Below are 13,497 nucleotides of genomic sequence, written 5' to 3'. Positions count from 1 at the left end.
AAAAATTGTGCATTTATCTGAGAAATTGTTATTTACATAAAGTATTATAATTAATAAAATTAATGAGCATCACAGTAATAAAACAATAAAGCATTTACATTGAGATTTATAAGAAAGATCCTGATAAAAAATAGTGATAAGTTGTGTAAAAATATAGATGAGATTTTATATAGTTAGTATTTTTAAGTTCATGCATTATAGTAAGTTTTAAATATATATGTAGCAAAAATATGTATGTATGTATATAGCACCAACATGTAATAAACTTATGTATATGAATATATTTAACATTAAAATCTAATATGGCTAATCATAACTAATTATTGTATATTTTTTTCTCCAAAATTGTATTACATATACATAAAAATATTCTTTGGAAGTAAAACAAGTAATGTTAATAAGAAATTACAAATAAACACCTTAATGAATATGGTTAAAAAAACATATGTCTACTAGAAACTTGTATTTTACATTAATTGTCATAATTTAAGGTAATTAAATATTCGAAAAGTTAATTAATGAGATTTAAACGTAAAATTTGAGCAAGTTTCCATATATGTAACTATATTGTAATAAAATCAATTAAGCACCTTCTTTGAATAAAATAATTGTTTTATATGTTGGATTGTATAAAAAAAAAGGTGTAAAATTGATTTTATACGGCCGTGTCGTCTATGTTTTTATTTTTAATCATGCCGTTGTCACTATCATTTTCAGCATGCTCTGAATGCCCGTCGGCCTGGCAATGCAGACAATGTCCAATGAGTGAATCGTCATGACACAAACCTTCAGCCTTATATGGCTGACTATCTAAAAAAAAACTTAAAGTTAGTCATTCAAACAAACACAGGCAAAAACGAAGCAAAACATATTGGTTATTAACACACTTTGGAGAATAATGGTAAAACGTATTTAAGATTATATGTATATATTTGAGGAACACATTATATAGGTTTAAGTTTCAAATATAATAAATTGTATAGGCACATACTAGTATAATATATAAAAATGGCATATTTATATTTGGTATATGTGTCGTTAGATATCAAACATCTAAATATATTTACGAAAATCAACAAAAAATATATCAAGTCCAAGTTTGTATATTAAATAAACAGTGGTTTAATCAGTAGTTCTTATCTATTTAAAGGAACACAAAACTCACTAGTCATAAAATTAACAATATAAATAAGCATGAATAGAGTTGTTATCAAAAATAATAGATTATAGGTTGCATAACAATAAAAAATAACTGAAATACGATATTGGGTCAAAAGTATAAATATAAAAATTTTCTACAGTAGATATTTAAGTAATTAGCAAACATAAAATATGCATTTTTACAATGCAATGTTTATAAAAATTATAAAAAATTTGTTTAAGTGTAACATAAATTATACATTAAATAATCAACATATTATACTAAAGTAAGATAGATCAATGGTAGTAGTAATTAGGTGACTAATACCTAAAACACCTAGGTTCGAATCTCATATGCGATGATTTAAAAAAATATTATAGGCATTTTTTGTTATCAAAGTGTATAGTATAAAAAAACTAATGTTTACCTATCATGAAATGTGAATTTTTGACTAGCTGGAAGGATCATCATAAATTTAAAAAATCATACTTGAATAATATTAAAAAATTAGTAAAATTTACTTTCCTTTCACAGACTTTCGATATATGCAAGATTCTTACGAAGTGATAGTGAGACCTTTTTAATTAGTTATGTGTTATGAATTAAATTTGAATAATCGAAAAGTAACAATTTAAGTGTCGTTTCTGCATATTTTATGTTAAATTATGAATGATAGGCATAATACCACAATCAACAAGTACAGTCCGTCCAAGATATGAACGCTCATCGTCACAGTAATGGTGAGAAAATATAATAGGGTGACCATGTGAAATTAAAAGTTCAATTAATTTTTACTTTTTAAATTTAAAATGTTGAGGAAAGTGTAAAATATCACTTTCTTACTTATTTTGTTTATTTATATACATATTTAACTCAAAAACATGATAGCAGTTATAGAATCACTCCAGGTTGAATATCTGTTTAATATAATATTTTTTAAAATACCAATAGAATATTACAGGAATTGTTTTCTTGATTATAAAATTACACAATATGACAATAATTTATAATAAAAATATAGCACATTATAATTTTTAATTCAATTTTCAACATATGGTCACCCCTGATTTAGTATTAGTAACGTTCTCCTATCGGTGTAAACAAATTCGCAGAAAACTGTATATGTATGCATGCATGTGTACACGCACCCTTATTTCCAACACAACGATGATGAGCGCTAACATCTTGGATGGACTATAAGTATCTACAAACTTGACTGAAAGTAAATAGTGGAAATCGTTGATATTTACTTTATTAATTAAAACAATTAGTATAGCTTACAATTACTAGATATTACTATGCAGCTGGTGCTGGTTTTTAATGATAAGATATTTTTATAAATAAACTTCGATTTTGCTACGGGAATCAAATCAATGGTTTTGATTATCAGACCAGCACTTTACAGACTACAATATTATAGCCTAAGAATAAAGGTGTTGAATATTCACAAGTATTGGTTCTGTTATTAAATTTTGATTTTCAATAAAGTACGAGGGGCGGTTGATAATTAGTCGGCCTAGGCAAGGGATGGCGCTACCAGTATCACCAAAATGGTGTTATTCATAAATACTAACCTTTACATTTCTACTCGCCTGCTGCGTTATTTAGTTTGTATAGTCATTGAAAGCGAACAACTTTTGAATTTTTACAAAAATTAATAAAATCGAATATTGTGCAGTGATTAGATACTTGTTTTTGAAAAAGAAAACGAACGACGGGATCAACACTGAATTAAACGGTGCTTATGGGGACTCTGCGTCTTCAATATCAGCAATAAAATATTGGACTGCTGAATTTAAACGCGGTCGTACGAGCATTTTTGCTGATGAGTGTCGAGGCCGTCCAAATGAGGACACCACGCCAGAAATGGTCAAATAATCCATGAAATGATAATGGACGATCGACGAATGACTAAGCGCGAGATAGCTGAAACCGTGGGAATTTTAACCACGCCAGAAATGGTCAAATAATCCACGAAATGATAATGGACGATCGACGAATGACTAAGCGCGAGATAGCTGAAACCGTGGGAATTTTAACCACGCCAGAAATGGTCAAATAATCCACGAAATGATAATGGACGATCGACGAATGACTAAGCGCGAGATAGCTGAAACCGTGGGAATTTTAACCAAGCGGGTACTTAACATTTTTCATAAATATTTGGGAATGCGGAAGCTTTCTGCCAGATGAGTGCCGCATTTGCTCTCTATCGACAACAAACGCGATCTTTTGTCCATTTCGAAGGAGTGTTTGATCATGTTAAACTGCAATAAGAAGTACTTTTAACCGTAGACGAAACATGGATACATCACAAAACACTAGAGGCAAAGGAGCAGTCGAAACGGTGGACAGCTCCTAACGAATCGAAGCCGAAGAAGTCAAGATGTGTTTGTCGGCCAACAAGATTATGGCCAAAGTTTTTTGTGATGCAAACGATATAATTCACATTGATTACCTTGAACAGGGAAAAACGATTACGGGAGTATATTATGCAGAGCTATTGGAACGATTTGATGCAGATTTGAAGCGAAAACGGCCACATTTGTCGAATAAAGAAGTGCTTTTCCACCAGGACAATGCACCGGCGCACAAATCGAAAGTTACAATGACAAAATTCCACGAATTGCGCTACAAATTAGTTCCTCAAACTCATTTATTACCAAACCTGTAGGAATGCTCGGTGGTAAGAGATTTGGGTCGAATGAGGAGGTCATCGCTTAAACAGAGGCCTATTTTGAAATCGACAAATTGGAAAATAATTGAAAGAAATGTATAGAGCTAAAATGAGATTATGCAGAGAAATAACACTTGTTTAGACGAGAAAAGTTGTGTTTTCTTGCCTAGGCCTTCTAATTATCAACCACCCTTTGTATACAGGATACAATATAATAAATTTAGTATCTAAATCATAATTTTACTTATGTGCTAACGTTTAATTACATATAAAAAAATTGTAGGATGTTCATAAGGTGCCTGATATTCTTCACTATGCTAAAACATATAATTTTAATCTATCAAAAGAGATATATTTCCTCATATGCCTCACAAAAAAAAATGTGAACATTTTTACCGTACATATCTTGGTAAACAGTTTTCAATTAAAGTATATTTTTAATACACATGTTTAGTAAGAATATGTAATACTAAAACCCAGTTTTCATAGATTGACACATTTAGACTTTGGCAAGTTTGATATCATACGACATATATTAGAATCATTGATAAATTAGTATATAAAAACATCAATAGATTTATATTTATATGTTAAACATTAATAAAAATATTTATTTTATTATGAAATATAAGAATATTTTTTTTATATAAACAGTATATATTAACATTAATATAATATTATGAAATTCAATAAAAAATATAAACTGGTATATAGGAAGCTTCGTATTAGGTTTTAAAGTGGCCGATATATATTCAGTCGAAAATGGACCGCGATTAAAACAAGATGGCAATAGTACCTCATTCGGAATCATAAACTAGAGAAATATTCAGAAATGATATTACAAATTTGCAATAGACCCAGATGTCTCTGTCGTAAAAGTTCCATAACATTTAATAACACCCGGCTAGTGATAAAAATATATAAATTGACCCAGTTTGGAGGTCTTAATTCGCAAGTTAACTATATAACCCTGATCTTTACATTACAGATAAATAATTTTAACAACAAGACTATTGCTGCATATAGATTATATTAGGAATAATACAATTGCTATCTTAAAAATTAATCGCTTCCAATTTCTTAATATCAAAATCGGGCATTTTATATGATACAATCCGTGAATTAATGACTAGATATTAAGTAATATACTTGTTTTAAAATGGCACTTCATACATACTTTGCACACTACTTCTAAATTTAGATTTTCGAGCCTCTTGAGTAATTATAATTTCACTTGTGAGATAAGCCTCTCTTTTGATTTGATCGTTTAGCTTTCCGGGTATATCAGGTATGGCCCATTCAACTAAAACTCTCACAACATTGACAAAGTTCTAAAAAAAATACATAAACTATTTAGATAAAAGTTCTTCCACATTATGCTATTTACAAATACCTGATATACAACAATAAATGCAAATCTGGCCATCATGATGTGCCAGTATATTTCCGGCCGTTTGTAAAATCTTTCATGTTCAGGAGGATTTCTATATTCTGGATAACGGCACATCTATTAACATATTCACAAATAAGCATCGTTTTATAGCATGTATATTATTAATTAGTGTTAAATCACTACCGTAACATTTGAGTAAATAGATGTAGTCGGCACTGCTTGTGGTTGGAAATCTTTAGTTGCAAAATATGCGAGTGAATGTTCCAGGTAACCTATGTCCGTCTGATTCGTACTCACAGTCATTATATAAACTAGACGAGGGATAAAATTAGACGAAAACGCAATCATAAATGCCTGGAAGGGAAAGTTAATATATACTCAAATAAATAATTGTTATATTGTTTGTAAGTACAATATTGCAACAAACATACATTAGTTATCACAGACAATCTACCCAAAATATCTAATATGTTGTACCATATTCCGATGTTACTGACGCGATGAGGTACTGGTCTTTGATAGTATTTGAGAAACTTTTTACCGTCTAATCGCATCTCGAATATATTGTTAATCAACGCAAAGAATGGAGCCAAAGGAAACGCTGACACGAACAAAGTTACAAATCCGTATTGCAGAACTAAAATTATAACATAAATTATTATGAATCATAAAGATATGTACGTATACATCAAACATTTAAATCGACATACTCATCTCCAAGTATTCATTGAACAATCCTCTAGAACCCCACGGTAAGAGCTGGTAATCGTCAGACCATTGCGTATGGTTTTGTACTTCAGCGTTTGATTCGTCGGATGAAGTTTCACCTCTACTCATAATACCAGTCTTTTCCTATGTATATGTAAAAAATAAAACTTTTAGACGGCAATATAACATCATTGAGCTATAAAATATATTTTCATTATGTACCAAGAATGTTTGGAACCATTGATTTAAGAATGGTATAAGTATTTCCAAAACGGAAGACACAGCCTGTCTACCGATCATTATGATCGCAAGTTGGATGAATAATTCTACGAAGCATCCTCCTGGACTGCACTATAAATCAATATCTAAAAATTAGAGTAAATCATGATATTATATTAAATAAAAAAAAATTAATAACATACTTCTTCTTGACGATAACCCAAAACTCTATTATACTTCATAGGATAACCCACAAACTTTCCTTTAAGGAAAGCGATGTAAAATATGGATGAATAATAATTGATAAATTGAAGCAAGTATATTTTTAAAGTTAGACTATCGTCAAATTCCGTCTGTGTTCGTAAGTATTCCATATCAGTTAAGTACACAGCGATTCTGTCGTACAAATAGTTCAACAAAGTGATGAGAACTAAGTTGATCAATGCAGCGCTGCAAGGCATAAGTATGGCCGCATTTTGAGAACTTCCGACAAGACTACCAGAAGCCAACTGAGACATTCTGTAGAGCACTACTGCAAAAACTGCAGCGCACACAACTGCAGCCTAAAAAAATTTATTAAAATAAAGAGATAACAATCATGTTTAGATTTACAATTTTATAATACATTGGTCGTTCAAGAAGTTTCCGAACATTGAAATACATTATTCTATTGCGATTCTTTGCATATCTGCGATTTTTGAGATGATTGAGTGTTCCAAATAAGTATCTACTAGAGCAGGGGTTGGCAAACCGCGGCTCTCGAGCTGCATGCTTCACAAATTCACAATTTAAATTTTTTTGTCATCAATACGTACACTTATTATATCATATAATGACATTATTACGAGTCTAATTATTCCTCCTTAATGCTTCTACATAATCTATGAAGTGTTTGGCAACAGTCAACTTATTAAGACGATATTAGATTTTCTACATAGAAACTACATAAATAATAATCGCACAGTTTAACCAAGTATGTAGCCGCATAATTGTGTAGTAGTGAATTCTAGTGAGAGACAAGTATGACCAGATCGTAATTGCAAAAAAGTATGATTGTTTACTATATGCCAATTGCAACCGATGGAGCAAAAAGTATGACAGGTGTGAAAAAAGGATTTGGAAAATAATATCAATGGTTTAATTTCAAAAGAGCCACCCGGTAGATATACTCATCATTAATTAGAGGAGGCATTCATTATTGAAGCTGAATTTGTAAGTATGGACTAATAGGTATAAATAAACATTTTTCCCGTTTATCCAAGCTTCTGTAAGAGAATGTAAATGAATGTAAAACTTGCTCACTTAACCTGAGAGAGACTCACTCTGACACTCATTCACTCATTCTGTCACTTCCATGAATACTCTACTTCGGACTCTTTTGGATTCGACAGCACCGCCCATTACTGACAACTGATTTACATATGTATATTGGTATAAATAATAAATTGCATAGTAAAATATATATCAGACAAATCTTCTCGATGTCTCACTGGCTAATCAAGTCACACTACTCAGCACCAAAACACTTAGAACGAGCATATGTCTGGAGAAAAGAGGACGTTTGGTAACCAGAATAAATTTTCATGACACCCAAAAGATTATAAAATAAAGTTCGGAAACTTATTGAATAGTCCTCGTACACACCATAAACAAAACCATCGAAAAACTCATGATCCTGAATGGTAAGCGTACTGTCCAAAAAGGAACGACAGGTTCTAACACGTGCGTAACAACATTTTTTCTCTTTTTACAATTGGCAAATTTAGCTAGGTACTGGGGCCTCGGATGTTCAGCGTGATGGTCGAAACCAGTCAAGCCCCATCTGTGCGTAATATTGGCAGAGTATCTCTTCCAAAGTTCCAAATATAATGTACCTGTAAATTAAGTTAAATGTTATAATTTATCATTAATGATACATCATTGCTGAAATATATTTACTCCAAAAGGACATAAATACAGCGAATATGATAGTGAAATTGTTATCGAAAAGGTATGTTAATTTGGCCTCAGTGCAAGTGTCTTCAAGTTTCCAATAATCACAGTTCAGATCGCAAATCGGACACATGGTTATGTTCAAGCTCGGGTTACAAATGTCGTTACTGTAATGAGAATGGATTTATAAACAAACAAATCAATGAATATTGAGGAATTATGTTCTGCATACCTTAAAGTATTTGAGTTCAAAGTCACTAAGCCATAAAAAAAGCAAATGATTCCAACGATTGAAGCTGGTATCAACATGTGCGTGTAAAAGCCGAGCCAGGTGAAATATAAAGCTATCTTCACTCCAAAATAGTCTTTTATGGTATCAACGGGTTGATATTTAATCCAGTGGTTAATTTTAGCCCAATGAGTCAATAATAACTTCCGTATGCCAGTATCTTTAGTACCACCCTATAAAATACAAAAAGTATTTTTTTTTTATATAAATATGATAAATTATACACAGTAAAAATAATATTTACGTCATGTAGAGGATAAGCTGCTCTGTATACACCATCGTTTACAAGTTTCTCTATACCGACGTCGTAAACTGCTGAATGATCATTATTGAACCTTGTGCGTTCCAAAATGAAATGAGTGACACTTATTCTTACCGAATCAGAAAAAAAATTTGGATCGTGCAAGTCAAATCTGTAAGCAAAATTTGTAAATATTACAATTATGTTTGTTTAAAAAAAAAACTCGCAAATGAAACACTAATAATATTTATTTATTTATATTTTTGGAATGTGATGTGACAATCTAAGTATCTACAAAGAATGGCTTCGAAAACAGTCAATGTAGAAGTCAATGAAATCAATACATAATACCAGTTGCAGTACAATTGACAATATAATGGAAAACGAAGAATCTACTGGGTATCTAGTTTAGTTCTTAAACTCCTTAAATCTAAGTAGATTACTATAGCATAAACTAACCTTAAGATTTAGTAGCTCAATTATGCTGCTGAGTTTTATTTTATTTTTTTAGTTATAAAATATGTTATTGCATTTTAGACCATTTTTAGAAGCTGAAAACTTTATAGACGACTTGAAATCAATTTAGAATATTCCAAGAAATTCAATCCAATAAGTCAGGGAATATTCTAAAACTATTAATAATAAGCCACTCTACTTTGGTTGTTACTTACAAATATTCTTTTTCTCTGCTGAATTCAGCTGTCAGTTCGTATTTCTTTTCAGGAAAATGGTGTGGATCCGATTTCAAGAAATTCAACAGTCGGTGTATGCGTGTTTTAACTTTATCGACAAAATCTTTATCTTCCAATATGAACTCTTGGCCAGAAATCTGAAATTATTTTTGTTTAATTACATCTTATCAAATATTTGTGAAAGTGGCAGTGTCATCTCAAAATAAATGGCATTGTGAACATTGATCGTTTATATATTCTCTTAAAAACAAGACTAAAATTTAATTTTTTATTAATTAATCACAATTTCATCAAATGGTTCATTGAATTCAGCAATAACAAAAAATACTTGGAACTCGACCAAAACAAGAGTCAATCAAATGCTCCATTCTTCGACTTCAATTGAAAAATAAACACCTGAAGAATTTATTCCAAGCAGTCGGTTGATACATGAAGATTATTTTACAATGATTCACATAGACATCCTCCATACCACGAGCAAAAGTGTTAATCGTTACTAAGTGACAGTGCAAATTTAACGATGAGTTCTGGATCAAAGAGGAAGTTCTAGTCTAGTCCAATTGGTGATTTATATAATAATTCACCAAAATATTTTGTTTAAAGTTAAAAAGCTTTCACTGAATAAATTCTGGAATACAATCACAAGATAAAATGAATACTTGTTTGATCGGCATCTTGATCTTCATGATTTCAGCATAGCGGCATAATATATCCAACGGTATATGTATTTTGACGAATTTGATTCTTTGGTTGCTGTTATCGTTCTCGAGTGTCAATCCTTCACTAGTCAAATTTGCCTCAAAGGTTTCCCTCTTCTCTTGATTTTGTTTGTTTGTAGCCGCTTTTCCGTTCGGAGGTGTGTACGCCAAAACAAAATCGATTTTTTTCCCATCTTGAAAAGAACACTGCAAAAATACAGCCATTGTTTTAAAAAACGTGACCACAACCAATTAAATTACAATTGAATAAATTATCATATTGTATAATATACTAACAGCAAGGGGCACAATCAGTTAACAATCGCTACACCAATCATTAAGCAATTTAAAAATATCATTCATGACAATAAATTTAGTCGACTTCAATATTAGTTCAATTAAGTCATATACATACATACGTTAATTTAATGCTGTATGTATTTATTTTATAAGCAAATATTACCTGCATTATTGCTGAAGTATTATTTTCAAATATCTGTACTAAAGTTGAAAAACAGAATCTAAACATGATGAAATTAAATTTAAACTGTTCAGTAATCTTAAAAAATGTTAGGCAATTTGGATAATTTGTAACTAAATTCTTGTAAAATGAAACATGCTGCTTCGCATGCTTCCTTTTCAACACTGGACCATGCTGATAAACATTGTGATAATGTGTGTGTAACATCGTGTGTTAATTTGGCACTCCAACTCACAGATGTTTACATTTAAATATAAATATTTACTATATAATATTATATAATTTATAAACTTCATGGAATGTAATAAGTATTTTACTTATCTCGTTATATCTTAATTATTATTGATAAATAAAATGTAGTGTTAGTGAGGTTTTAGTATTTTTTAAATTAATGTAACTAAAGAGAAGACAATAAAAAATTCAGAAAGTTTAAAAATTTAATTTTAATTTCATAATTTTTTACTATAATATAGTCTATACTCTATATTATCCTACATCATTTGATTGATCAAAATTAAATTTTGTATAGTTACTTTAAGGAACTCTGTTCAAAATACATGCACCCTATCAGTTTCCTTGGTTGCCACCCCCTTTATTTTATGTAAATGTGTTTTCTAATAGAAAGTACTATACTTTGATGAGTTAAACTTTGGGCAACGGATTTTTAACTCCGCCTTTTGAACAACTTAAAAAAGTATTTATTTCATTGAGTGCTGGAATTCCATATAATAAATCAGATAGTCAATTTTTAAATAAAACATTTGCATACCTAACAAAAATTTAAAATAAAACTTTGTTTTGTCTGACATTACTACTTTATCTGATATTTAAAATCATACGCCACCTTCCTCCATCTATAATTTGTAAAAACAATGGGATATTTAAAAAATGTGGACGACCGTATTGATGACAAAACGCTATAATGTATCCAAGCGCGGATTCACTAATCTTTGTTAAATAGCGAACCACATATGAAACACTTTTAGGTAATCAGTATATAATAAAAATTCTGGATTCTCAATGGCTGCATGTATGTTATTAATAAAGAGAAGAAAAAGCAGCGAACCTAAATTGGATTCATGCGTTACTCCATTACGAGCAAAATACTCTTTCATACTGATGGCGGCCATTCCAGTAACTAATAATTATATTTGTGAATGATTGTATTGAAGATTTACTCTCGTCCCAGACGTATTAACACATATCACGCACATTATTGATTGCATAAAATGGGAAATTATGAAGAAAAAAAAATAGTCGGAAACGATCGATTTTTGACGTCTCCGACTCCGCCTAAAGTAGTATAAATCACGAATTTAAAACAAAAATATGACTGAAAATTAGTAAAACCGCTTATTTTATAAAAAATATATAATTTAATAAAAAAAAATATATTTTAAGGCTACCCTAACTTTTTATCGTGTGGCTATCAGCAAATCGTGGCAATTGTATTGTGTTACTTTGTATATTAAACACGATACTTATAAATAAAAAGAAATAAATAATTGTTATGTTATTAAAACCTTTTGATTTCAATATAAAATAATTGTAAGTATATTTTTTCGACTTGCACATTTTTATTATTAAATGTTTGGTGTTACATTATGGACTGTTTTAAAAGTCACGGTACGCTACTGTTATCATAATTAGTGGTCCGAAACCTTTCTTCACTACGGCAAACTAAAAACAAAATTAAATATTTAAAAGATAAGAGATATTTATACAATTTGATTTTAAAATTATAATTATAACAAAACTATAAATAAAAAGAAATAAATTTTAAAAGTCGTTTGAGTAGTTGCATTATTTTAATGCATTTAAATTCGGTGTATATTTTTACAACTCCACAGATACATATATCATTAGATAAATAAAATATGCCGCGAACTTTAAAATTTAAAAACAGATTAAGAATTACCGAAAAATAAAAAAACAGCAACATACTGTATTCAACATAGTTATTTACTATGCAGACACTAACTTGGCCGACGATAACAAAGTTAAAAATAAACATACACGCCTGACATAAACAAAATGGCAACCCTGACCGACCAGCTGATGTTCTCAATGTCAGACTGAAAAACATGGCGGAGAATAACCTCACTTTTGAGTATATTTTTAATCCAAAGCCGCATAAGCTTGTTAATGTGTATTCTACCGTATGGTTATTGTCAAAACTTGTCACGAAGCTGATTTGAAAGCATTTTACGTTTCGAGTGATGTATTTATGTAAAAATGCATATATGCACATGCACAAAAAAAGGCGTGTTATGGTCAAAGGTCACGTGCGGCGGACGATGACAGTTGATCGATGTCATTAGGCGATAATGTTTTCGTACCCTTTGCGATAGCTCTCTCATCTCTGACTGCTCTCCTATTAGCCCGGAATCTTCGGTGCCTTCCATGGCGATGTCTCCCATCAACTGACGACTAGTTTAGACTTATGGAGATTCTCGTTTCCCCGCTAGCTAGATTCGGCATTGACCCAAAGCACTAGCCGAGTGGACGGCCAACTATAAACAGCGGCACACCGGACGAGCGGTTCTGATAAAACTGACCGCGAGCATGAATTTTGACAGGAAATCGGCTACGGCTATGCGGTTTCGCACGCACGGAACTTAGCGACCGTCGTCTCGCTCTCGCGTGTGAATAATGAGTCGGCGCAGATGAGCCGATTGATTCAACAAATACATACAATTATCGCGTTTGCATTAGTCAGCGCCAACGGTGGAAATCCGGTTTACGAATCACAAGGTTGACTGAGGTTCCAAAAAGGTAAACTAAGGATTATGTTCACATGGTCAGTATGTATATTAAGCGGTCAGTAAAAGTTATAAATAATCGGTATGTATATTAGTCGGTTAAATTTTGACAGTTGGTTGTTATAAATTAAATGGTCAATATATAATGACTTAAGACCAACTCCTTTGGTTGGCATCATTGTCAAAAGGCAAAAAACCGAAAGGGAAATACGTATTCGATGAACACGAAAGTTTGCCATTAGTGTATTAATTATTGGTAATTAA

General features: G+C 31.0%; 1 protein-coding gene across 2 annotated transcripts; it reads right to left on the bottom strand.

Moving 5' to 3' along the window:
• Positions 1-632: 632 nt before the first annotated feature.
• On the bottom strand, positions 633-13,377 carry LOC148232220 (anoctamin-1-like). 2 transcript variants are annotated; one of them, XM_088191781.1, is made up of 15 exons: positions 12,811-13,377; positions 9,952-10,197; positions 9,272-9,429; positions 8,604-8,772; positions 8,303-8,532; positions 8,077-8,237; positions 7,783-8,012; positions 6,342-6,701; positions 6,142-6,270; positions 5,922-6,063; positions 5,643-5,848; positions 5,395-5,565; positions 5,212-5,325; positions 4,996-5,149; positions 633-810 (listed from the first exon to the last, which is right to left on the bottom strand). In XM_088191781.1, the coding sequence occupies exons 1-15, from the start codon at positions 12,889-12,891 to the stop codon at positions 656-658; spliced, it is 2,706 nt and encodes a 901-aa protein (XP_088047907.1). In that variant the 5' UTR covers positions 12,892-13,377; the 3' UTR covers positions 633-655. The 2 variants fall into 2 exon arrangements, with proteins under 2 accessions (XP_088047907.1, XP_088047906.1); XM_088191780.1 differs by lacking the exon at positions 12,811-13,377 and adding an exon at positions 10,454-10,639.
• Positions 13,378-13,497: the final 120 nt, after the last annotated feature.

The sequence above is a fragment of the Plectrocnemia conspersa genome, unplaced genomic scaffold (assembly GCF_051122295.1).
Source record: "Plectrocnemia conspersa isolate PC_06_02 unplaced genomic scaffold, ASM5112229v1 ptg000009l, whole genome shotgun sequence".
Classification (NCBI taxonomy): Eukaryota; Metazoa; Arthropoda; class Insecta; order Trichoptera; family Polycentropodidae; genus Plectrocnemia; species Plectrocnemia conspersa.
This window is presented reverse-complemented; position numbering and strand designations above follow the sequence as displayed.